The 23171-nt window shown below is 41.6% G+C and overlaps 2 protein-coding genes and 1 pseudogene across 2 annotated transcripts; 2 read left to right on the forward strand and 1 right to left on the reverse strand.

Moving 5' to 3' along the window:
* The first annotated feature begins 647 nt into the window (after positions 1-647).
* On the forward strand, positions 648-5199 carry crybb1 (crystallin beta B1). Its single transcript, XM_005811489.2, has 6 exons — positions 648-704; positions 1033-1176; positions 2154-2272; positions 2439-2571; positions 3787-3929; positions 4810-5199. Exons 2-6 carry the CDS (start codon positions 1054-1056, stop codon positions 4985-4987), a joined length of 696 nt encoding a protein of 231 aa, XP_005811546.1. The 5' UTR covers positions 648-704; positions 1033-1053; the 3' UTR covers positions 4988-5199.
* A 1180-nt stretch (positions 5200-6379) lies between these two features.
* acads (acyl-CoA dehydrogenase short chain) lies at positions 6380-15209 on the forward strand. Its single transcript, XM_005811490.3, has 10 exons — positions 6380-6480; positions 7952-8112; positions 8972-9121; positions 9199-9310; positions 9863-10014; positions 10104-10274; positions 11831-11968; positions 12211-12306; positions 13505-13561; positions 13648-15209. The coding sequence occupies exons 1-10, from the start codon at positions 6453-6455 to the stop codon at positions 13798-13800; spliced, it is 1218 nt and encodes a 405-aa protein (XP_005811547.1). The 5' UTR covers positions 6380-6452; the 3' UTR covers positions 13801-15209.
* A 1470-nt stretch (positions 15210-16679) lies between these two features.
* On the reverse strand, positions 16680-17970 carry LOC102223836 (annotated as a pseudogene).
* Positions 17971-23171: the final 5201 nt, after the last annotated feature.

A 23171-nucleotide genomic window follows, 5' to 3' on the forward strand; every position in this document is an offset into this window, starting at 1 on the left:
ACAAAACAGACAATACACACATCAGTGTAACCCTTCAGAAGAGTAACAGCCAGTGCATAAAAACAAAGGTTTATTTCAGTTTTAATGGATGGAACAAACAGTTTACCTTGACTTGGAACTTTGCCCAAGGCACAGTGATGGTTGCTAACCCTACTCTTGCTTAAAACCTAGTTAAAATGTAAACGTTAGTAAAAATTAAATTTATTTTTGCATTTTTACAGTAGGAAGTACTGCATATTTTCAGTATGTTTTGTCTTGTTTTGGCTCGTCAGAGCTAAAGGACGGTGATTTAAAATGCTCTGTCTTTGTTCTCGGGTCCCCAGGCTATTGAATATGGTACATTGTTGTTAGCCTGTGTAGGTGATTACCTCTTTGTGTCCCCCTGGATCTTTGCATTCCTTGTGTCTACATACAGCTATAGCTCACAGGCCCAGCAGCCCAACCCAGGGTAAAACTGCATGGGTCAGTGCTTTCCTTTGACAGTGAAATGCTTACAGGCAGGCCAGAGGGGGCCGGCAATGTTTCCAGGCTATGCGATGACCTGCCGCTTTGGCGCAGGCCAACTGTGATGACGCGAGGCTTTCTATTGTGCCGTGAGCCCATACGTTTGGCCTTTGCCAGGGTATAAAAGCTTGGGTCTAGCTCTGACGGAACCAGCACGAGCCAGCTTCCCTCACACGGCACTGCAATCTGTACTAACGCAGGTAAGGACACACAGACACACCCATACACAGCCGAGCACCAGAGCTGCACATCAGGAGCCAGGGTCCACTCCCCGTCATCCACAAGCCCCCCCCCCTCTAACTCCCTATCTCAGCCAAGGGGAAAGGCCCAAACAGAAGTGTAGCATAAAAATGAGCTGAACATAAACAACAATAAATCCCAACAAAGCACATTTCCCTCCAGATGATGTTAATGTTTTGGAGCTCTTCCCATTCTTTTGCATCAACCTCCACAATTCTGTTTGTTTACACTTCTATTTTTGACCCCACCCCCATTCCCTCTCCTCGGCTTCCTGCATCCGACTCACAGACTCTCCTGAAGCCCCTCACCATGTCTCAGACTGCCAAGTCCGCCTCCAGCCAGGGCGCTGATGCCAAGGACAAGGGAGCCCCAGCTCCAGCTGCCACCAGCAAGGCCACCAAGACCGGCGATCCTGGCATGGGATCCTACAGAGTGAGTCACTGCAGCAACATCAGTGCACATCAGCTTAGATTTTGTTTGTTCTGTCGGGCCATGAAGAAAGAGTTGAGTGGGATCTTTGAAGGAATCCAGCTGGAGACGATGTAAGAGTGGAAAAACAAGCAAGTAAGGAGTGGAAGACATCTGTTAGAAGATGTAGAAACAGTGAGGTGCAGAATTCTATAGAGATTTTAGACTCTAATATCATTTTCAAGGGAATAACCTGAGGTTGGAACTGAAATTTGATAATTTTTTCATTTCAGTGGACAGACCTAAAGCTGCAGTATATAACTTTTGTAAAATATATATTTTTGTATTATATTTGTTCAAACTGGCAATATGTTGTGGCAGTATGTGAAACAAATAGTCTGAAAAAAATCGAGCTCTGCTGCCTCCTCCCAGTAGAAACAACCAATCAGAACCAGGAGGAGGGTCTTAGTGCTGTCAATCACAATTTTTAACAAATATGTTAAAAACATGTATATTTTCTTTTTATTATAGTTACATACTGTATCTTTAAAGGAAGCTGTTTTATAAACAGTTTTCTGGAAGTTTGTTCCAGATTAGAGGAGCTTTTAAAAGTCCAGCTTTACTAAAAGTATAAAATGATTGGCAGGCAGAAATAAAAAATCACAGCTATTTATACAGTAGATAAATTCATACCAAGAGTTAAACTTTTTTTTTAAAGTAAATTTTTCCCGAACTATCACTTTTGTTTCTGAAAAATCCATATCTATGACAAAAACAGAGATTTCCTCCAAAACCTGCTATGATAAGTTGTGAAACATATTTTATATTCATATTAACATCATTTCTAGTTTCAGGCTGTAAAAGTGTCTTTAAAAGTGAAACTTTATTCTGACTGGGTTTCAGTTGGATATCACATGAGCAACATCTGTCTGCACAATTAGGGAGGATTAAACTGAGTTTCCTGTAATCCACCCAACACTTCCATCATCCCCTCTGTGCAGATCATGCTGTTCGACCAGGAGAACTTCCAGGGCAGGATGATGGAGGTCCAGAATGAGTGTATGAACGTGTGTGACCGTGGCATGGATAGAGTGCGTAGTATCATTGTGGAGTGCGGCCCGTAAGTTCCCACACAGAGAAGTGATCTGAGCACCTCCGACCTCTCTGTACTTCTCTTCTTCATGTGTGTTACTCTTTTCTGCTGTCCTCCTTCTCCCTTCCTCTGTGTTTATCCCTGAATCCCTGTGCCCGGTCCCCTCACCCCCCAACACACCCACCCGCTCTAGCTTCGTTGCCTTTGAGCAGACCAACTTCCGTGGCGAGATGTTCATCCTGGAGAAGGGAGAGTATCCTCGCTGGGATACCTGGAGCAACTCCTACCGCAGCGACTGCCTCATGTCCCTCAGGCCCATCCGCATGGTACTGTCAACACTCAAACTTAAAGGGGCGGTGTTATGTCAGTTGCTACTCCCTCATGAAAAACACACCTGGAGTGTTGCCTGGGTGGACCTAGTGCCGCCTCCGAGGTGCAGCTTCTCCTCTGAGCTGCAGCTTTACAGCTTCTGCCTCACAGAGCGGCTCTCACCCACAGCTCCTTCAGACTAGCCAGAAGCAATTAGCAAACACCAGGTGGAACTGCACACCTACTAAGTTCATTACAGGAGCTACCTCTCAGTGCAACGCTGGTAAAAATATTTTGAAATGGTTAATAGAGGAGCCATGTTGTGTTGACTTCCTGAAGGTGGAGCTTTAGAAAGAGCAGGAGCTTCTTAAAGAGACAGAAGCTCAATTTCAACGTGCTAAATTACAAAGTCAAATTTTTATGACGTCAAATTTGATATATGCAGCATTTTATAACAACTGAAGATAACAAAGTTACTTTATTGTGCAGTATGTGCCTGAAAAATACACAATACTACCCCTTTATTGAAAACATATGTCAGATAGGAGTATAACCAAGACTATTAAAAATGGAAATTTATATGTCATTACTTTCTGTTACCACCCAAGCAGACTTTCATTGAAGCCATATTTCATATCCAGTGAAAGGTGAAAAACCTTCAGTATAGAAAGGATTCCTATATCCATTGATGTCTTGGTGTGGTGGAAAGTGAAAAGGTTTAACCAGGCTATGCTGAGCTGAACAAAGCTCAGCTTTCAATGTCTCTCTTTCTAGAGCAGAACTGCAACCACATCAGAGCGGCTGAACAAAGGCTGGACTTTCAGTGTTTTTATTTAGGCTAAATTTAAATAGTGCATGCCAGGATATCTCCTTGTTCACCAAATTCTGTTTACTGCTCTTTGAAAGAAGTAAAGCCTTATCCGGACAAAAGCTTAATATTAATGATCACACTTTTTTTTAGAAGAAGAAGAAAACAACTTGTCATTCTTCAGATTTGCATTGTCAGCCTATTTGGTTCATTTTAAATTCAAACTATTTCTGACACATGTACATTGTTATCTAAAAATAGCAACTACAGTAAAGAAGTCTGTATTGAGGAAACTCAGTGAACTTTAATTCCAGTCCCTGAGGGCTAAAACTAGAACAACACTGCCCTCTTTAGAGTCACTGACAACACTGACACAAAGTCAGGAATAAAATCTCTCTGTGTGTTTTGGTTTTCCTCTCTGCAGGACAGCTTGGAGCACAAGATCTGCCTGTTTGAGCTCTCCGACTTCAAGGGCAACAAGATGGAGATTCAGGAGGATGATGTGCCCACCCTCTGGGCGCACGGCTTCTGCGACAGAGTGGGCAGCGTGAGGGTGCCAGGAGGAGCGTGAGTGGACACACATTTGGTCAGGCAGATAGTTATTGATAGCTCCTTGGGGAGCTTTTGAGTGTCCTTCTGACCCTGTTAACCTTTTTAAGGGAACTCTAAAGCTCTAGCTCCAACCGGAACCTCCTTAAAGGCACAAGAATCTCTTTGGGAGACCTTTTCAAACCCAACAAAACCAGCTTCATGGAAAGTTAAATATTGCTAGCATTGCTAATCTGACCCTTGATGAACAGCAATGCTCCAAAAAATTTATTTAATTTATCACCACGACTCAGGACAGCGATTTTTACCTGCTATAAATGCCTAAACCAAACTGCAAAGTTCTAAAAGAGACTCATAATCTATTGACTGACCTGCATAATGTCTTAAGATGCAATCATAGCCCCTAAAATATGTATGAAGTATCTGCTGTAATGCCACCAAGGACATCAGTCACAATGTACTATATTATGAAGTCCCATAATGGACCTGTTTGCAAAACAGAGGACCAAACAACTTTTCTGCAGGAATCGTAACTTGGTAATTTCTTTAAATGCAACTCTGTACTTCTAGGCTCCACTAATGACCAATAAGGCCAAATAAGGCATCTCTCCTTAGTGACAGAAAACAAAATTCCTTAGAACCTTGTTCCTTAAACTCTGTATTGACTACAACCACCTTTCTGTGAGTCCTGCACAAGATCATAAATGAGATTAAGTAGCTCCAGTTGACCTTGTAAAATCATTCTCAGAGACTCACAGAGATTAAAACGATCTATTTGGGAAGCATTAGGATGTGAGAACTTATTACAAGACCTCTGGTACCTCATCGTCTCCTGCAATTAGAAGCTAAGTACACAGGGATGCACATAACACTCCCTCTCTCTCCATGTGTCTCTCAGCTGGGTGGGTTACCAGTACCCTGGATACAGAGGCTACCAGTACCTGTTTGAGTGCGGTGACTACAGACACTACAACGACTTCTGCGCCTTCCAGCCCCAGATCCAGTCCATGCGCCGCATCAGGGACATGCAGTTCCACCAGAGAGGATGCTTCACCTTCACCACCGCCAGCAAGTGAAACACACCTGCTTGACCGCCTGGTGGCGCTGTAGCTCTCTCAGCTTTTTATCTCTCCAAGCTTCTTCTTTCTCCAATTCTCTGGTCCTTTCCTTGACCTCCGACAGCGTTGCTCCATCCCAAAGGAAAGAGAGATCGAGAGCAAAACACTGGACAACCTTAAGTGACTTTTTATGGTGCTAAAAAATAAACGTGAAAAACTTGATCCCTTTACGACTGGATAAGCTTGATTTATTTTACAGAAAGTGGTATGTTTTGTGTTTAGACTGTGATATAACTCATTTGGTTATCTTTCTTTTTTCTGCCCTGGCATCTGAGTCGAACATTCGGGTGGGTCTTGTGTCTTGCAGTGTCAAGGCAAATAAACTATTGATCCTCTTGACCTTACAGAATTAATCGCACGATGCACTTTATGTGGTTGAGGCAACAAACTGAACATGACAATTATAGAAGAATCGATTCTCCTAAAGACGAGTATGACGTAGATTTATGTCATCCTACCAGTTTGAAATGTATTCACCCCTGATTTATCATTGAACAAGTCAGAATTTTTCATCAGCGTGTTCTAATTAATTCCAAAGGATTCATTTATTGCTTTTTTCCTAATATAATTATTTTGTATTTCTCATAAAAATATCACAAAGCAAACTACATCAAGCACCAGAGGCAAGTTGCTTTGGTAACAACACACAGTGGAAACTTTGAAATTTGCTTTGAATTTTAGACATCAACTTCACATACTGATGTATTACGTTTATGTACAGTGCAGTGAAAAACATGCCCTTACGAATTTGTTTTTTCAAATTATTTTTGCTTCAGTTTAGTCATTTCAACGCTTTAAAATCATCAAAGAAAATTACTGTCAAATTGAGATAATATGAACAAAACAAAAATCAGCTTTGAAATTCTAACTTAATTTCTTCAGCTATGAAAGCCAACCTGCAAGACAAAATCTAATTAAGATTTTGCCCCTTGTACAAAAATTTTAAAAAGAAATAATCAACTTTATTCCGGTTTATGAAAGAGATGAGTTGACTGTATTTCTACTTTAACCCTTGAAAACTCCGAAATGCTGCAGATTGATTGGTGTAACTTCTTTTCTTTGTTTTTCTAGTGAGGTCTGTTGTTTACGAGGTACAGTGAATCCAGCAATGCGTCACGTGGTCCACATGCTTCCTCTGTCCTCTTTAGGTGTGCTCGTAAATTATATAAACACGACTTTTAATGTAAGCTTGAAAAGGTCATCCTAAATGTTAAGAGGTGAATAGGACAAGCAATTTTCGTTTTTTACATGAATTATTTTTAAATTGGACATTTTAAGATTTTTATATGAATCGCACCATGTCGACTCATTCAGCGAATGATGCTCTTCCAACCTAATACAGTAATGACGATCACGATAAAACCTGAAGGCAACACATAATTTCATAAACTTTCAGCTGGGGTTGTACCGTGAGGAAGGTACCATGTCGGCACTTTTTAAAGCTAGAAAAGGTGAGTTTCTAAGAACAAAGCCGAAAGAAGACCAATGAGAAACGTTAAAACAAGCTAGAGAATCACGTTAGAGACGGGTTAGTTAAGTGAGAGCTATTTAACAGTATAATGGTTGAACGCATGAACAGCTGTTCTCGCATCCTGGATCACCTGACATCTGTAACTTGTGTAGTTTAACCCCAGTGGAAAACAAACCTGGGTGATTTTTCTCTCCTCGCTGGGATTAGAAGCAAGTAGCGCGTTATGTAGCTGTGTTTTCAGTTAGCTCGTTGGCTAAGTACGGTTTCAGTTTAGCTGTAAAAATCAAAAACTTCTTCCGCTCCCGACTTAGTTACAGAGAGGAAATCAAAGCACCCGGTGCTGCTGTTTAAATGTTGCATTCACGGGGTCATTTATTTGATGAAGGTGACTGATGGTGGGAATGACCTTTCACCTACATAAGCAAACGAACGCTAGATAGCTAGTGGTGCGTTTAAAGACCCTGCTGCTGTTCAGTGCGGTCTTCTCAGTGAGTAGTGTATTGAATGCAGGCTAGTTGACCATAGTTTGATTACCTTTAACTATGCCAATGGCGAAAAGGGTCAAAATAAGCCTCCCTAATTTATTTTTATACATGTTACGGGGCGGCAGCGGCACGGGTGGAAGAGCAGGCGGCCGCGGAGGTTACGAGTTCGACTCCCGCTCGTTCGCGAAGATTTTAAGGAGGATGTGCCAGAGAGGCAGCTAAAATATAACTTGGCCATAAAAACAAACATGATACATTCCAAAAATGCCACCAAAATAGGTGGTGGACAGCCAAAGTAGATAAAATGCATCAGCCACTTCGTTTTTAATCTGATATCTGAACTGAAATATTTTCCGGCCTCTGCCAAAATCAGAAATCATGGAGCTGAGATTTTTGGCACTTTTTTGTGGTATTTATTTAGATAAGAGAACGTGATTATAAGTAGTACTTAAAAAAATCATCACTCAGTCTACAGACAGAGCCCCAGCACTAAAATGCAGTTCTAAACAAAATCCCACATTATCAAATAGGTCACTTCATTATATTACATAATACAATTTCACTGCTAAATGCCTTTAATTTATGCTTTTAGATTCATATTTAAAAGCATAAATATAAATTGATGCTTTTAAATTAAATATAAATGTATGCTTTTAAATTCATATTTATTGTTAATCTGATGGAACCAACAGTGGAGAAAAAAAGTTTCTGGTATAGGCAGTCAATTAATTTAACATTCTGGTTTTATGAAGTGTGTTATTTTTTTTATAAAACAAACCAATAACTGGAATTGTAATTAATAGTGTATATTTTTCGATTGCTTTGGGTAAAGTAATATTAGTACTTTGCTGCATTTCCTCTGCTTTTTTAACGTATCTCTCTTTTTTTTCTTTAATTTAGTTATCCATTTTAGCAAACGCATCAGCCCTTAGTCTTGATCCCTGTCCGTGTTCCTTTGTCCCTCAGTTATAGACTTCTGTCTCCATGGCAGCCGCAGTCTGTCCCAGCTGGCCGAGTTGCCGGAGACGCATCAGTTACTGAGGCAGACCTGCAGAGACTTTGCAGACAGAGAACTGGCCCCCATCGCTGCCAAGCTCGATAAGGAGCATTTTTACCCTGCTAAGCAGGTACTATCACACACACACAAATATACACACAGCTGCACAACAAGAGGATTTGTAAATGATTGATTATATGTAAACTTTAGTTTAAGTAGAAAAATTAAGATTTGATTCAACAGAAAAATAGTACTGAATGATATTTTACTGTTTTTAACACGAGTCTTGCACATTAAAGAAAGTCTGACCGACAGCTCAGTCTCTGTTCCTGTCTTGTTTTTAGAGGTGTGCTGATAAAATGTTTTCACTTCCAATACGATGCAGATTTTTCAGCTTTGAGCCCTGGCCGATACCGATATCGACACAATACGATATCAGGACGAATCATCCATATTTTTACTTATTTTGTACCGAGCAATGTTAGAAAAGACTTGATTTAAAGTACAAGTTCCACTGGCAGATGACATTATTTATAACAAAACACTTTCCCCGTGTTATAAATGAAATAATCTGCCAGTGGAACTATATTAATAGAATTATTAACTTTAAACAAGCTCATATCTTGCTACAAACCTACTTAGTTTTGTCTTATTTCAAGTGTGAAATAAGATACAGCAGAAGAGGAATAATTATGTTAATAGTTCATAATTATGTTATTTGGCATATTTTTATCAAAGGACAATAGAAATACTTGGTAAGATTTTGTGTTTTTTGCCATGATTTTATGGAAACCTTATTGAAATTCAACAGGTGAATAATGTCTGACATTAAAATGAATTTGAACTGCGACAAAACCAAAGGAAACTGTTGGGGGTCAAATGGTTTATCATCATGCTCTAGGAATTTGTGTCTAAACTGATCTATTGTTTTGCATATCATGACTTGTATAGAAAGAAAGATGTCGGCGGCCATTGTTCTGCTTATTCAGGTAAAGGAGCTGGGGGCGATGGGTGTGATGGCCATCGAGGTGCCAGAGGAGCTGGGTGGAGCAGGGATGGACTACCTGGCTTACAGCCTGGCCATGGAGGAAATCAGCCGAGGCTGTGCCAGCACGGGCGTGGTGGTCTCCGTTAACAACGTAGGAGCAACCAATCAGCATGGAGGAGCGAGGCAGACGGCGCTGGTCTAATGCTGGGACTGTTCTGTGATTCTCAGTCTCTGTACATCGGGCCCATCCTGAAGTTTGGCACAGAGGAACAGAAGAAGCAGTGGATCAGCCCGTTCACTGCTGGAGACAAGGTGGGCTGCTTCGCCCTCAGCGAGCCAGGTAACCATAGCTACCGTTTGTAGCATCGCACTGTTTTAGCAACAGGACATCCATGAAACTGAGCAGAACACACAGACTCATGTTTTACTGTAAGCTAGCCCGCACGATTATTATTATACGATTAATTGCTTATTACTTGAGTAAAAGTCTTCAGTCAGAGGCCTTTCCGGAATTGTTGCAAGACTGTCTGTTGCTGGAAATCCTTCCTGTCCACAGCAACTCTTTGAAGACTCTTGATTTACATGAGTTATGACAAGATTTAATTTCCCTTGGAGATAAATAATGTTGCTTTTTATTGAATTGAAATCATTGGTGTACTTAGTCTTTCACACCCAGGTCATGGCTGCTTATTTGTCTAATAAAAACAGACTCTAGAATCTGTTGGGATAAGACTGAAGTAACTTGAGAATTTCTTTTTTTTGACCTGATTATTACTAGCTTGTCCTGAAGCTTAAAACCACAGTGTACGTTCTGTTTTTCATGACTTTGTCTTTGTTCCAGCAGTCATTCAATAGTAATGCGATTATCTAACAGTGTGAACCTAAACGTCAGGAAACGGGAGCGATGCGGGCGCTGCCTCCACCACCGCCCATCAGGACGGAGAGGAGTGGGTGCTGAACGGAACCAAAGCCTGGATCACCAACTGCTGGGACGCCTCGGCTACGGTCGTGTTCGCCACCACGGACAAGAAGCTCAAACACAAGGCACGGCAGTGAGGCACGGCGTTTCTGTCTGCAGAGAGAAAGCAGCGCCCTTTAACTCATCCTTCCTCCCACTCTGTCTGTGTCTGCAGGGAATCAGTGCCTTCCTGATCCCCATGCCGCACCCCGGACTCTCTCTGGGAAAAAAGGAGGACAAGCTGGGCATCAAGGCCTCGTCCACCGCAAACATCATCCTGGAGGACTGCAGGATCCCACTGAACAACATGCTGGGGCCCCGCGGCGCCGGATTCAAAATCGCTATGGTATTCTAACGCTTCATCACTACTGCAGTCATAAATCTTTACATTCAGCCCCTCCTGCTGCTCACTGGCTGGATGGATGCTGAACATCCACTGTTACTGATTCAGAGAAGCAGGCCACACTAACGAGAATTAGACAGGAATGAAATGATTTATTGATTATTGAGATAATCTTTAACAAATTTAGTCAGCAATTAATTGTCATCTAGACTGTACAGATAAAAAAGGCAATTTGCTGAAAGAACAACATATTCAGAGCAGTCAAAACTGTATAAAAATTAAACATTTTGCAAAATAAGAAAAGAAAAATCTGTAAATTCGTTCTACCCAGAACTCCTCAAGTGAAAGTTTTAGCTTCCCCCTGCTCAAATTCTGTGTAGGAAATTTTAAGCATGTTTTGTTGTCTAAATACTCATCAATTAATCCAAAAAAAAAATCAGCAGATCAGCCCCACTTTGTATTGATAAATCCAGCAGAAAGACCTGAGATTTTCATATTGATGTTGGAAGAATTTTTTAGCTGCAGATGCATTCTTTACTATGAATGATCAAGTGTTCACTAAATGACTGCAGTTGCTGTATTTTAGGCAAAAAATGTTTTTCTTATTTAAAAAGGAAAAAATATTTAATTGCAAGTATTTCTAATATTGCAATATTAGAAAAATATGCAGAATGTGACGATTTTGTTTTTTAATCTATTCGTCTTCAGAATAATGGTTAGATTAATCGATGACTAAAATCGTTTTTTTTGCCACCCTAATAATAATAAATGCTTAAGTCCCATAGCCATAGTTGTGATGGTGACTTTTTACCATTCTGTTTTATTTAATTTGTTTATTACATGATTAATAAAGGTCATAGCAGTAGTCCACTCCACGTTTTTCCTTTTTATTTCAACATGAAAATGCACAAATTAATAATAAATTGTGTTAGAATATTGTGTTACTTAGTGAAAATAACAACAACAAAAAAGCTCTTAATCTGATCTAAAGCTGCGTCAGGTCGTGTTTCAAAGGAAACCAAAATTTAGTTGACAATTTTATCACAGTTTTATACATGTGTAAAACAAAACAAAATTGCTTATAGTAATGATGCAATGAAATATTTCAGCAAAGATCTCTTTAGATTGTTTTGTCATATAATGCTAACATTATGTGACAGCCCGTTTTTGCTCTTAATGCACAAAAACATGAAATTCTGCCCACATTTAAACAGACCAACGTCTTTGTTGAGTGTTTCTCTCTCTGATGCTGCATTCAAGGGCTCTGTTAAAACTAGAACTGATTATGTAGGGGTTGTATGAAATGCGGTGGTGATGACTGGAAGCAGCTAAAAGTCTCACTTTTTCTGTCAAGACGAGAAAAACTTCCAAAATAGCCTGTTGTTTTCTTAACATGCTATTTTTGCCAGGAAAAAAACTGACTTTGGTTTTAAAGAGTACTTTATGAAGTTCTCTAATTTTCAAGATCTCTGCATATTTGGGTGCAAATAATGATGTGTTTGTGTCCTCTGGTGGTGTTTATGTCTGGCTAAGTTGCATGACGTTTGTGCGTCCCTCAGCAAACCCTGGACAGCGGGCGGATCGGCATCGCGTCCCAGGCTCTCGGCATCGCTCAGGCGTCACTGGACTGCGCCGCCGACTACGCACACAAGAGGACCGCCTTCGGAGCGCCCATTGGCAAGCTGCAAGCCATCCAGGCAAGACCAGCCGCTCTCAAACAGAACCGCATGCTGGACTTCCTGTTAAAGACAGAGCTAGAGCTAGTTTTAGTCTGATTCATTACAGTTTAGTGTGTTACCGGGTAAAAACAGACTTCAGAGAAAACCGAAGTTCAGTTTAGGAGTTTATAAACACAGAATCTTAATACAGTTTCTTAATTCCAGGGTGCCAGTCCCTCAGACTGAACTCTTTTGTTTTTCTCTGTGTTGACCTGATCCAGTTTAAACTGGCTGACATGGCCGTGGCCATAGAGAGCGCCCGCCTGCTCACCTGGAAAGCTTCACTCCTCCGAGACGCGAAGAAAGCCTTCACCAAGGTAAACTGTGGGCCTCTGCACAACGAATGGAACATACTCAACATTTGAATCTGATGTCATTCAGACATTTCCTCATTATTTATTGTCCTTTGCTCTCATGTCACAAAGTTTAACTCCTAAAGAGTTTAGATGCAGAAATAACTCAATTAAAGTGGGACACAGGTGAATCATGTTGTAGGTTTCTTCACTTTAAGTCAGTTTACTACATTCCAAACATCTCAAGGACTTTACAGGACAAACGGATTCAATTAATCTACAGAATCAGTTCAGTTCTGCTCATAAAAACAGGTTAAAACTCTGTTTCACACGTAATAATTTGATCCTGTGGTAATATTCACTTTATTGCACCAACTGGTAAAAAGTTTCTATCTGACAAAACAATCACTTATGCTAAGCATGCATGTGGTGACAGTGGAAAGGAATGACTCATTTTAATTGAAACTGTATAGCCTACCGACAAAATAAGCTACATTTTCTATTCAAAAGCCCTTTTTGCTGTTAAAGTATTGAATAAATACACATATGAGCTCAACGACAAAGATATGTAGTGTTTTTATTTTGTTATTCAACCATCAGATTGGTGCAAAATGGGGACGTCTGTGCTGCTGCAACATGTTTAGCATTCAGATGCTATTTTAGACCTGAAAAACATTGCTAATATGCTAACTCTTTTTAGCACAACTTGTGTTTACCAGCATCCAAGCAAATCATTTTTAAAGCAAAAATTGACTCACTGTGGGCCAACAGAAGCAGCTTCGTCATCCGTTACTTTATTTCAACTGATGATGTCGCATTTATGTTAAATTTAAGGGGACATATCAGAAACACACAAAGACAAAGGTTCGGGCCAGAACCTTTCTATGTTTTGAAAATAATGGACAAAAAAAAATTCAACGAGTATAAAATTGATGTAATTGATTAAAAAAATTTACATCTTAAAGTCCCGGTAAAAAAATCTTTATGAAAGAAATCCACAAACATATGGGACTAAATTTATATTTATTTACTTTGGGGATTAGTTTGTTTAATGTAGTTCTTGTCTTGTTTTGTAGTATTAAAAAAAATCAATAAACAAACCAAAAATAAAAAAAAACACATTCAGTGATCAAACTAGTTCAGGTCACAGGAACCAACTAAAAAGTTGATCATTGTTACATCTCTGGGTGACGGACATTTCTCTGACGGTGTCTTCCCGCAGGAAGCAGCCATGGCCAAACTGGCGGCGTCTGAGGCCGCCACTTTCTGCTCCCATCAGGTAAGAAAACAGCAAACGGAGGACTGGAGCAGAACCGAAGCGGTGGTCGGTGTAAAACCTTGTTCTGTTTCTGCATTGTGACTCAGGCCATCCAGATCCTGGGCGGGATGGGCTACGTGACGGACATGCCCGCCGAGAGACACTACCGTGACGCCCGCATCACAGAGATCTACGAGGGCACCAGTGAGATCCAGAGGCTGGTCATCGCCGGTCAGATCCTGAAGGAATACCAGTCATAGGAGCTCTTCTGCACTAAATGGACACTTTATCCTGGATGAAATACAGTTTTCTATTTTTTTTTTGTTTGTTTGTTTTCCCAATGGTAAAGGCCTTTTTGTTGATGTTAGCTGAGGCTTGAAGAGAAGATTCAGGTGGTTTCAAACCAGCAAGATATTCTGGCATTGATTGAAATACACTGGAAATGAAATAAGAGCTTAACTGGCCAGTTAAAATATTTAACTGGCCAAAATATTTAAAATCAGGGCATCTTTTCTCCAAACCTCATATTCTAAGTGCAGAGGTTTCTGGGTTTATGTTGACGTTCTGTTCCAAACCATTCCCAGAATCCTTTTCTTTTCACCGCTCATCATGTGCCATTCAGAGGTCCGACCACCAGGTGGCGACAGAGAGTCATCGTGCGTCTTGACCCATTTCTGCATCCTAACATCAGGAGCGGTTGTGTAATAGGAACACTGTGATCACACTTGCAGATCATCAGAATGTTTAGTTCTCTGCTGCGATAAAGACGCTCTAATTGAAACAGTTTTGATTCATTATCTGAAGGTGTGTGTGATGACACACTGTGTGTTTGCCTCACACGCCTTTCAGCGCTCAGCATTTACATATTTGATTGTAATTTATTATGTGCAGGTGTTAATAAAAACGCAGCGGTTTGAGATTGGAACGATGGTGGGAAGAAGCAGCTCCAGTCTGTGTGTGTGTGTTGGGGTGTGTGTGTGTGTGTGTGTGTGTGTGTGTGTGTGTGTGTGTTTACTCCTTTCCTCTCCATTACTCCATGTGAAGGCTCTGACTGCTGATCTAGGCCAAGATTCCGGATGCTGGAATGGCTCCCTGCTGATTGTGCTGACGATAGGGAGCATTGTTCACTGCAGCCGCGCTGCTTGTTTACCGCGTGTGAAACGCCGACCTGATTACCGAACCTCAGTTTAATAGTCCTATTTATTTCCCTTATTTCACATACAAACAGGAGCTTTTACACAAGCACTTATGGGGGCCAAGTTCCTGAAGGTTTCCTCTAGCTAACAGGGTGTGTTAGGGGATTTCTTTAGGTCTTCACACACATGCTATCCCAAGAACTTCATCTTTAAAGTTCTTGCACACTCTTAAAGTGACACTTTGCTGAAGCAACTTTTGATCCATTATTAGGTCAGTCAGTTTAACAGGCTGCTGAAAGCCTCTGTTTATGACATGCAGACGTATGAAAGGCTCTTAGATTTACAGTTTTTCAGACTTTGTGTGACGTTCCCAGGACATGCGCAACACAATGAAACATGAAAATGACAAGAAAAAATGAAAAAGATATAAAATTTTATTTGGATGTTGATTTTGGCTTAAACTCAGTTTGGAGCAGTTAGTTGGAGAACGTGTTGGGCTCTAGAACTGCTTCTAAATAAAAAATTTAATTGGTTGGTGTTGAAGTAGCTTATTTATTTTATTTTTTTGTCATGCATGTTTGAAAAAAATTCTTGAATCTCCCATGGCAACCATTCTGGTGAGCCTAAACGCCTTCTCATTCAAAGAGCCACCTATTTGCACTAAGCTCCTCGTTGGAGCTGCAGTCTCCAGCTGAGTCTCACCACTCAGCTCCTTCAGACTAGCCAGCAGCCATTAGCAAACACCTGGTGGAAATGGTGGAACACTAAGTGTGTCAAACAAACTTCCTCTCAGCCAACGCTCTAAAGCAGGGCTCTCAAACTCTAGTCCTCAAGGGCCGCAGTCCTGCAGTTTTTAGATGTGCCACAGGTACAAAACACTGGAATGAAATGGCTTAATTACTTCCTCCTTGTGTAGATCAGTTTTCCAGAGTCTTAATGACCTAATTATTCTTTTCAGGTGTGGAGCAGCAGAGGCACATCTAAAAGTTGCAGGACTGCGGCCCTCGAGGACTGGAGTTTGAGAGCCCTGCTCTAAAGGATGGTTGTAAACGGCATACTGGAGGAGCCATGTTGTGATGACTTGCTGAAGGCAGAGTGTTGGCAGGAGCTTCTTAAAGAGACAGATGCCCAATTTTAAGGCAATAAATTACAAAGTCAAACTTCTAAGTCATGTTTAATATACAGCATTTTTGTAACAACTGAAGGTAACAGAGTTGTGCTATAAACTGGCACTATGTGCCTGGAAAGAAACATGTTACACTTTTAAATTTAAAATTGTATCAGTACTGAACAGGAAAAAAAACTATACATGAAAATGATCTAATTAAAATGAATATAGTCATAAATTGCTTTACAAAAGTAAAGTCCAAAAAGCTTTTAATAAATGGTTGCCATGGAGAAGGGCACTGTGCTGGAGCTCTGTGGCAGCTCAGACTTACTTTCCCCTCCATTAAGTTAACATTCTGGGCGTGGTGACAAGATAATCTTTATTTATTTATTTCCATTTTCTACATTTAAACGTTTTAATAAAGACTGTGACAGTGGAGATGGCTCTCAGTTATTACTTCCTTTTCCTGTTGAAGCCATTGCCTTTAAATCAACGCACATCTGCCGGGGTGTTAATGGGGGGTGCCGGCCATGTTTCCTTTCCATCCTCAAGAGGTTCTAACAGAAATGTGCCCATCCCAGATTATAGTTGTATATTAATGCAACTAATTCAAAGTTCATAGACACTCTGATTATCTTTAAAAGTTTTTTTTTCCACAAAGGCTTCACGTGCATTTCTGTGTGTAAGATAATCCCTGGTGAATTTAACTCCCCACTAAATAAATGCACTGAAATTCAAGATCAGATCTTCGTTTCTTGTCACCATGTTCATCAGAGAGCCCCGCATCTGTCCCGTTAGCCTTCCATGAGTATTGGTATAATTCATATGTCTTACTTAATTTCTTTTTCTAAAGAAAAACAAAAATACTTCTAATATCACATGAGACTCTTTATGTAAAAAAAAAAAATTATAATAAAATACAGTACATTTTGTTTTATTGTTTATAAGAAAAAGAAATCTGTACAAAAAACAGCACCTGCTCGGTTTTACAGTCAGTGACTGGATCGGAACCTCACCACATCCCAGCCCTTATTATAATGACCTGGTTCTGATTGTCCTCAGAGTTCAGGCTCCTGGCGGTGCCGACGCGCTGCGAACCGCCTCAGTCATTTACCTTCATTTCAACAACATTCATATTTTTACAGGCTTTTCTCCTGCGAACCTCTGAGCTCCGGGTCGGCGAACCGCCCGAAACTGGACGGGCTTCTGCCCAACTAAAAGTCCCCTAAACAAAACTGTCCTCCAGTGGGTTTTTACACGTAGTGCTTCTTGTCAAACTCGCCGCTGACCGTGATGGTTTTGGTGGGGGCCAGTTTGATGGGGAAGGGGCTTCTGGGTCCCTGGGAGAAGGAGCAGCAGAGCAGCGTGCCGCCGGACAACAGCAGCGCGGCGGCGGCCCAGCCGATGTAGATGGACGCCCCGATCTCCCTCTTCTGAGCGGGGGGGACCTTCGGGTTGTGGAAGTCCGTGATGATGTTGTTGGCCATCCAGCAGAGGGGAACCAGCACGAAGAGCCCGCAGAGGATGTAGATGACCCCGCCGGCGTACACCACCCTCCTCTTCACCGTCTCGTCCTTGAGGCAGTTGGTGCACTGCGCCCCGGCCACCGTCACCGTCAGCCCCACGACCCCCAGCAGGGCCGAGATGACCGTCAGGGCGCGGGCCGTCTGCAGGTCCTGCGCCAGCGCCAGCACCGAGTCGTGGATCTTGCACTGCATGTGCCCGGTGCTCTGCACCACGCAGGACATCCACAGCCCCTCCCAGATGGTCTGCGCCACCACGATGTTGCCCTCGATGAAGGCGTTCACCTTCCAGGTGGGCAGCCCGCAGGCGATCATCACCAGCAGCCAGCCGGCGACGCACAGGATCATCCCCAGGACCTCCAGGCAGGCGGCGAACATGGTTCTGGTTGTGTCGGTGCTGCTGGGTCCCTGAGTACGTGACGCGTGCTGCGCTCCTTTCTGATCACAGCTGGTCGGAGAAGTTCTGCTCTGGCCTTTTTATTCAGCATTGGATCAGAAACACACTCACACACACACGCCCTCACGCACAACGGCAAAACAGTAAAACTTTGGGCCAATCAGCAGCGGAGGCGTCTTCGCGTCAGCTAATGAGGAGGATGAGGAGGATGAGGAGGGCAGGGTCTGTCGGGTACACAAGCACGTGCTCATGTAGACGCGGGAGAATGTTTACAGTTCAGAGGTGGTGCCCCCTGACCTTCCCGCTCTAACCCCCCCATGAGACGGACAGCTGCCCAGTGTAAGAGGAACGAAACGTGGCTTTAGATTTATATAGAAGATCAGGGCCACTAAAGAAAAGTATTCTGACTTTATTCCCAGAATTCTGACGTATTTTGTTCTGAAATTCTGACTTGTTTCCTGGAACTCCCATGTTTCCTCCTGGAATTAGAGACACTTGGCCCAGCCTGTGTTGGTCATTCTGTCAGCCTGCCCAGGGCAGCTGTGGCTCCAGTCCGGTAGCCTGCCATCATCAGTGTGTGAATGAGTCCCTTGAGGTTTCAATTGGAGACATAAAGGGCTTTATAAATAAAATGGATTATTATTATTATTACTATTAGTCATTTTGCTATTAAGAGTTTTTATGAAGAACTGCTGGACGTTGAAGTGTTCTTCCTGACTGCTGTCTGCTTTTCTGACCTACATAAAGAGCAAGCCAAGCAGCAAAACAGACCTTTTTTTTTATGTGATCACACATTTCACTTATAAAAGTTTTGACAAAAAGAAAAAAAAAGGGGTGGTCATTCTAAAAATGGCGTGCGAGGGGTGGAAATGAGCAACGATCGAGTGTTTCTGTGCCGCCACGTCTGATGTTCACTGCAGAACGAAGCCGCTGCGCCACACCCGCTCTAATCACGCCGCTGCCGTTACTGGACACAATCTCAGTGTTGCCCTCGCTCTGTCTAATTCAGACAAACATGTTTGAATCATAACAGAGCACTTAGTAGGGTTACTGTGCTGGGCTTTCCGTTGACTCACCCAGAGGGACCTCTGAGGCAGATAACACAAAATGGAAGGAGGAAGAGGTGTGGTTCAGCGACAACATCTCTGTTCTCTAAAGAACACTTGGCCCAAAGCTTGGACCTGGAGGTGGGAGTGATGCCCCCCAACAGAAACCACCATATCCTAACAAGTGGGTCAGAAAAGCAGCAGCAGGGGTTGATTACTACCCCTGCTGTATCTGCTCATCTCCCCTTCACAGACATTCTAGGCTTTCTGATGATGACACATTGCACAGAGATTTATATAAATGACACGTGAATGAACAACATCAAGGAGAAGCTGCTGGTGTCCTTCTACAAGTGCTCCATAGAGAGCATACTGACCTACTGTATCTGCGTCTGGTATAACAGCAGCACTACGGCTCAAAGGAAAGCTCTCCAAAGGGTTGTGAATACAGCCCAAAAAATCACTGGCTGCCCTCTCCCCTCACTGGAGGACCTGCACAGCGACCGCTGTCTAAGAAAAGCACAACACATCACAAAGGACACTTCTCACCCTGGACATTCTCTGTTCACACTGCTGCCTTCAGGCAGAAGATACAGAGCAATCAGAACAAGAACCAACCATCTCAGAGACAGTTTCTACCCGACAGCAATAACAAAACTAAGTGCAATCAAAAACAACCATTAATCATCATGAATGATGTATGTGAGAATGTGGCTGTTCTTATTTATTAGTTTTTTTTTTGTTTTGTTTTTTACCAGTTATTTGTTAATTCTTACATTGTGTGTGAATTGTGAGATGGTTATTTTTTGTTTTTAAGCATGTGCACTGACTGATGGCACCTTTTAAATTTCGTTGTCCTTGTGACAATGACAATAAAGATTTATCTTATCTTATCTTATCTTAAAAAGAAATTATCTTTAACTTTATTTTACAGTCAAAGCTTTGCTACTTGGCTCAAAGTTTGTGTTGATGTGTCTCTGGTGACCGCGCTCTGGGTGACACTTTTCACAAGGACGTTGTGAATTGAAATAGCGGATGTGGGAAACAGTGGAAGGCCAAAAAGTTAAGTAAGCCAACCAACACGAATGGTAAACCTCATGACTACTGGACAGTTTCCCCCTCCTAACCAGTATCGCCCTCTCCTACTTTCATTTTGCCCCTTAAAGGGGCAGCATTATGTAAAATTGACCTTTTTGAGCTGTACATGATGTTATAATGTTATTCCCTCATCAAAAACACACCTGGAGTGTTGTCTTAATTCATTCATGCATGTTTGATAAATCTATTCATCTCCATGGCAACCATTAAGCTGTGCAAAACACATGGGTGGACGCAGCTCCTCCTTGGAGCTTCAGCTTCCAAGCTTACAGAGCAGCCCTCCCCTTCGCTCCTCCACTCAGCTCCTTCAGACTAGCCAGCAGCAATTAGCAAACACCTGGTGGAACTGCACATCTGCTGAGCTCATTATAAAAAAGTACTAGCTCCACTGGCAGATGATTTCATTTGTTATAAGACATTTTTCCCACATTATAGATGAAAAAAATCTGCCAGTGGAGCTAGTACTTAAAAAAAAAAGCACTATTAAGGAAATATTGACTTAAAAAACTCATATATCTTGCTTAAAAGTTACTTGTAAGTTAGTTTAGTATGTTTCAAGTGTATATACTTGCACTGGAAACCAGATCAAAAACACTTGGTAAGATTTTGTGTTTTTGCAGTGTTGCCAGGGTATGTAAACTCATGAGCCCAGCTGTAGATACAGACGTGTGCAGGAAATGACCTGCCAGCTAAGAATGTAAAGCCAAACCTGCTGCTGGTCATTCAGTCTAAACTGGACGCCTGTATGATGACAAAGGAAACAATCCTTCAGAAAAACACAATCAGCTTCACACCTGGAGATCTCATTACTGCAGTGCACGCACACACACACACACACACACACACACACACACACACACACACACACACACACACACACGCACACACACACACGCATACACACACACACACACACACACACACACACACACACACACACACACACACACACACAAGTGCATGAAACAGAACATGTCATGATGTCACGTAGCAGGTGAGTGGGTCAGATTGGATAAATAACCCCAGTGAATGTGTCTTAATCAACATTGAGGCAGTGGAGACGGCCAGCAGACTCAATAAGGGGACCAAAATATTGTCATCATGTGTGTGTGCATGTGTGTGTGTTCTGAGTGTGTGTTTAAAAAGCCAGATGCTTCCTCTTCTCTCTCTTTGGTTTAATGTTTATGGCTGGTCAAAAAACAGCATCCTCCTTCTGCAGGCTCCAAAACATCCGACGTTTACCTTCTGGATTGTAAAACACAGAAAGCCAGCAGGTCAGTGTGTAACAGGGTTTCACCAAATCTTCTTATTCTAAGGGTTTTATATTTATTTGATTCTCTCTTTTTCTACTACGCCGTTGCCTGGCCTTCCTATGCTGTTCTGCTCAATTCTCATCTCCCCTTCACAGACATTCTAGGCTTTCTGCCATTGACTTGAATTTCTCCTGTCGATTTTTCTCCCAGACCAATAAGCGAGCAGAAGGAGAAGTTGTGAACAATGACGTTGATTTTCTGTCTGTAGTTTTGGTGATGGCAGCAGAGGAGGTGAACAAAGTCGTGTTGGTCACAATTAATTAATGAATTAATTCCAAACATTGAATTAACATCAGCAGCTTCGTTCGGCTACACTTCTCTCTTTGCATCGAAGGATGTTTGCTTAAAGTGCAGGCAATTTCTGCTAAACTTCATAGCGGTGAACTGGTGCATTACATGCGTCAAGGGCAAATGTTAGTGATTGGGTAAAATTCAAAACATCAACAAAGCCCACAGCTCCTTCACTACAGCACTTTCAAAGTTGCACCCCTGGTCAGTGTGCAACTTAACAGGAAGCCCAAATCGGCAGAAGAAGTTTCTCCACAGCACCTGGCCACTGTGTTGGCCTTTTGTTATTTTTAGGAGCAAATATGGGGCGGGTCTTTGTGTCCTTTTTGTGTGCTAACACATGTGATTAATCTAAAACGTTTACCTCGTTTGTAGCTGCGTTTCCATTTACCATAATTGTGCAATTTAACATTTCGAAAATAAATTCACTTAGTGGAACCACACCATTGTTTTTCGATAGTTTTGGCGCTATGATGTTTTCTTTTTTTACCGTACCGAAATTGGTTTAGTTTGCAAAACTGCAGTGGAAACACATTTTTCACATCACACCAGTCACATGATCAACAACAGGATGTTGTCGCTGGTGGAAACCACGAAGAAGACAACAGGAAGTAGTTGGAGGATGATCATGCAGCATATTTTTTAATGACTTATCACTGAACAAACTGATTTCAATGTGGTTTTAATTCTGTTTCTTATTTAATGTAAACATCACATATGCAAATTGTGCTTTTTCGACATTAGTGGCAAATTGACAAGGTTTTACAGACATTTGCATATAAAGCAGCTATTGTTGCATAATGCAGATTAATCTACTACCTATTTTGAGCTAAAAGCGTCAAGTACACCTCGCTGCAGCAAACAGAAAGGGGCAGGGACGGACCACTGTCAGTCTCATACCTTATTTGGAAACGGGACCATTGCACTCCGGAAGTGAAGGGGGCGCTATTTCCTATATAATCTGCAGCCTCCCGTTTTTATTTTCTTTTTAAATCTGCGATATATTTTCACCTTTAGGAAGGATTTTCACTCTCAGCATGTATTTGAATTTCTCTCTTTTATTTACTTCAGCGCAACTCACAGTATTTAACAACTGCCGCTGGAGTTTTTCTGGTTACAAAAAACAATTGTCTCGCATGATCTCGTGTGATTTCACATGATCTCACTCGTCATCTTCAGCACAGGATCTGTCTGACTGTAATGAATCAACATGATTAAATCTCATAAATGTTAAGTTGTTGAATTTCTTGTTTATCCAACATGATTGTATCACGTTTTTGTTTGAAACATGAAATTATTTAGTTAAAAGTACATAATATTCTTTTGTTAATGTAATAACCCCCTAAGTTCATTTTTTGAGTGTACCAGGAAAACACTTTGAAGTCTGTGTAACATGACAAAGAGCTGGGAATACTTGACAAACAAAGAGGTGAAGGCAGTGCAAAGACCTGGACTGGAAACAATCTGTTCGAAAGCAACAAATCAGTTAAAAATCACCTTGTTTACCAAATCACCAAATCTGAGAAATCTTTACATTTACGTTTGAGTTCCTGCTGTAGAGCTAAATATTTCCATTCTGTTAAACCAAACACAATGTCATTAAAGAAGCATAAAAACCATCTACAGTAAAGGTCTAAGTTAGCCATTTCCTTCTTTTTAAAACTTTAATTGTATTTTATGTCGTGACAGTGCGGCTGATCAGTTGGGTGAGTTGCCATGGCG

The sequence above is a fragment of the Xiphophorus maculatus genome, chromosome 8 (genome assembly GCF_002775205.1).
Source record: "Xiphophorus maculatus strain JP 163 A chromosome 8, X_maculatus-5.0-male, whole genome shotgun sequence".
NCBI classification, from domain to species: Eukaryota; Metazoa; Chordata; class Actinopteri; order Cyprinodontiformes; family Poeciliidae; genus Xiphophorus; species Xiphophorus maculatus.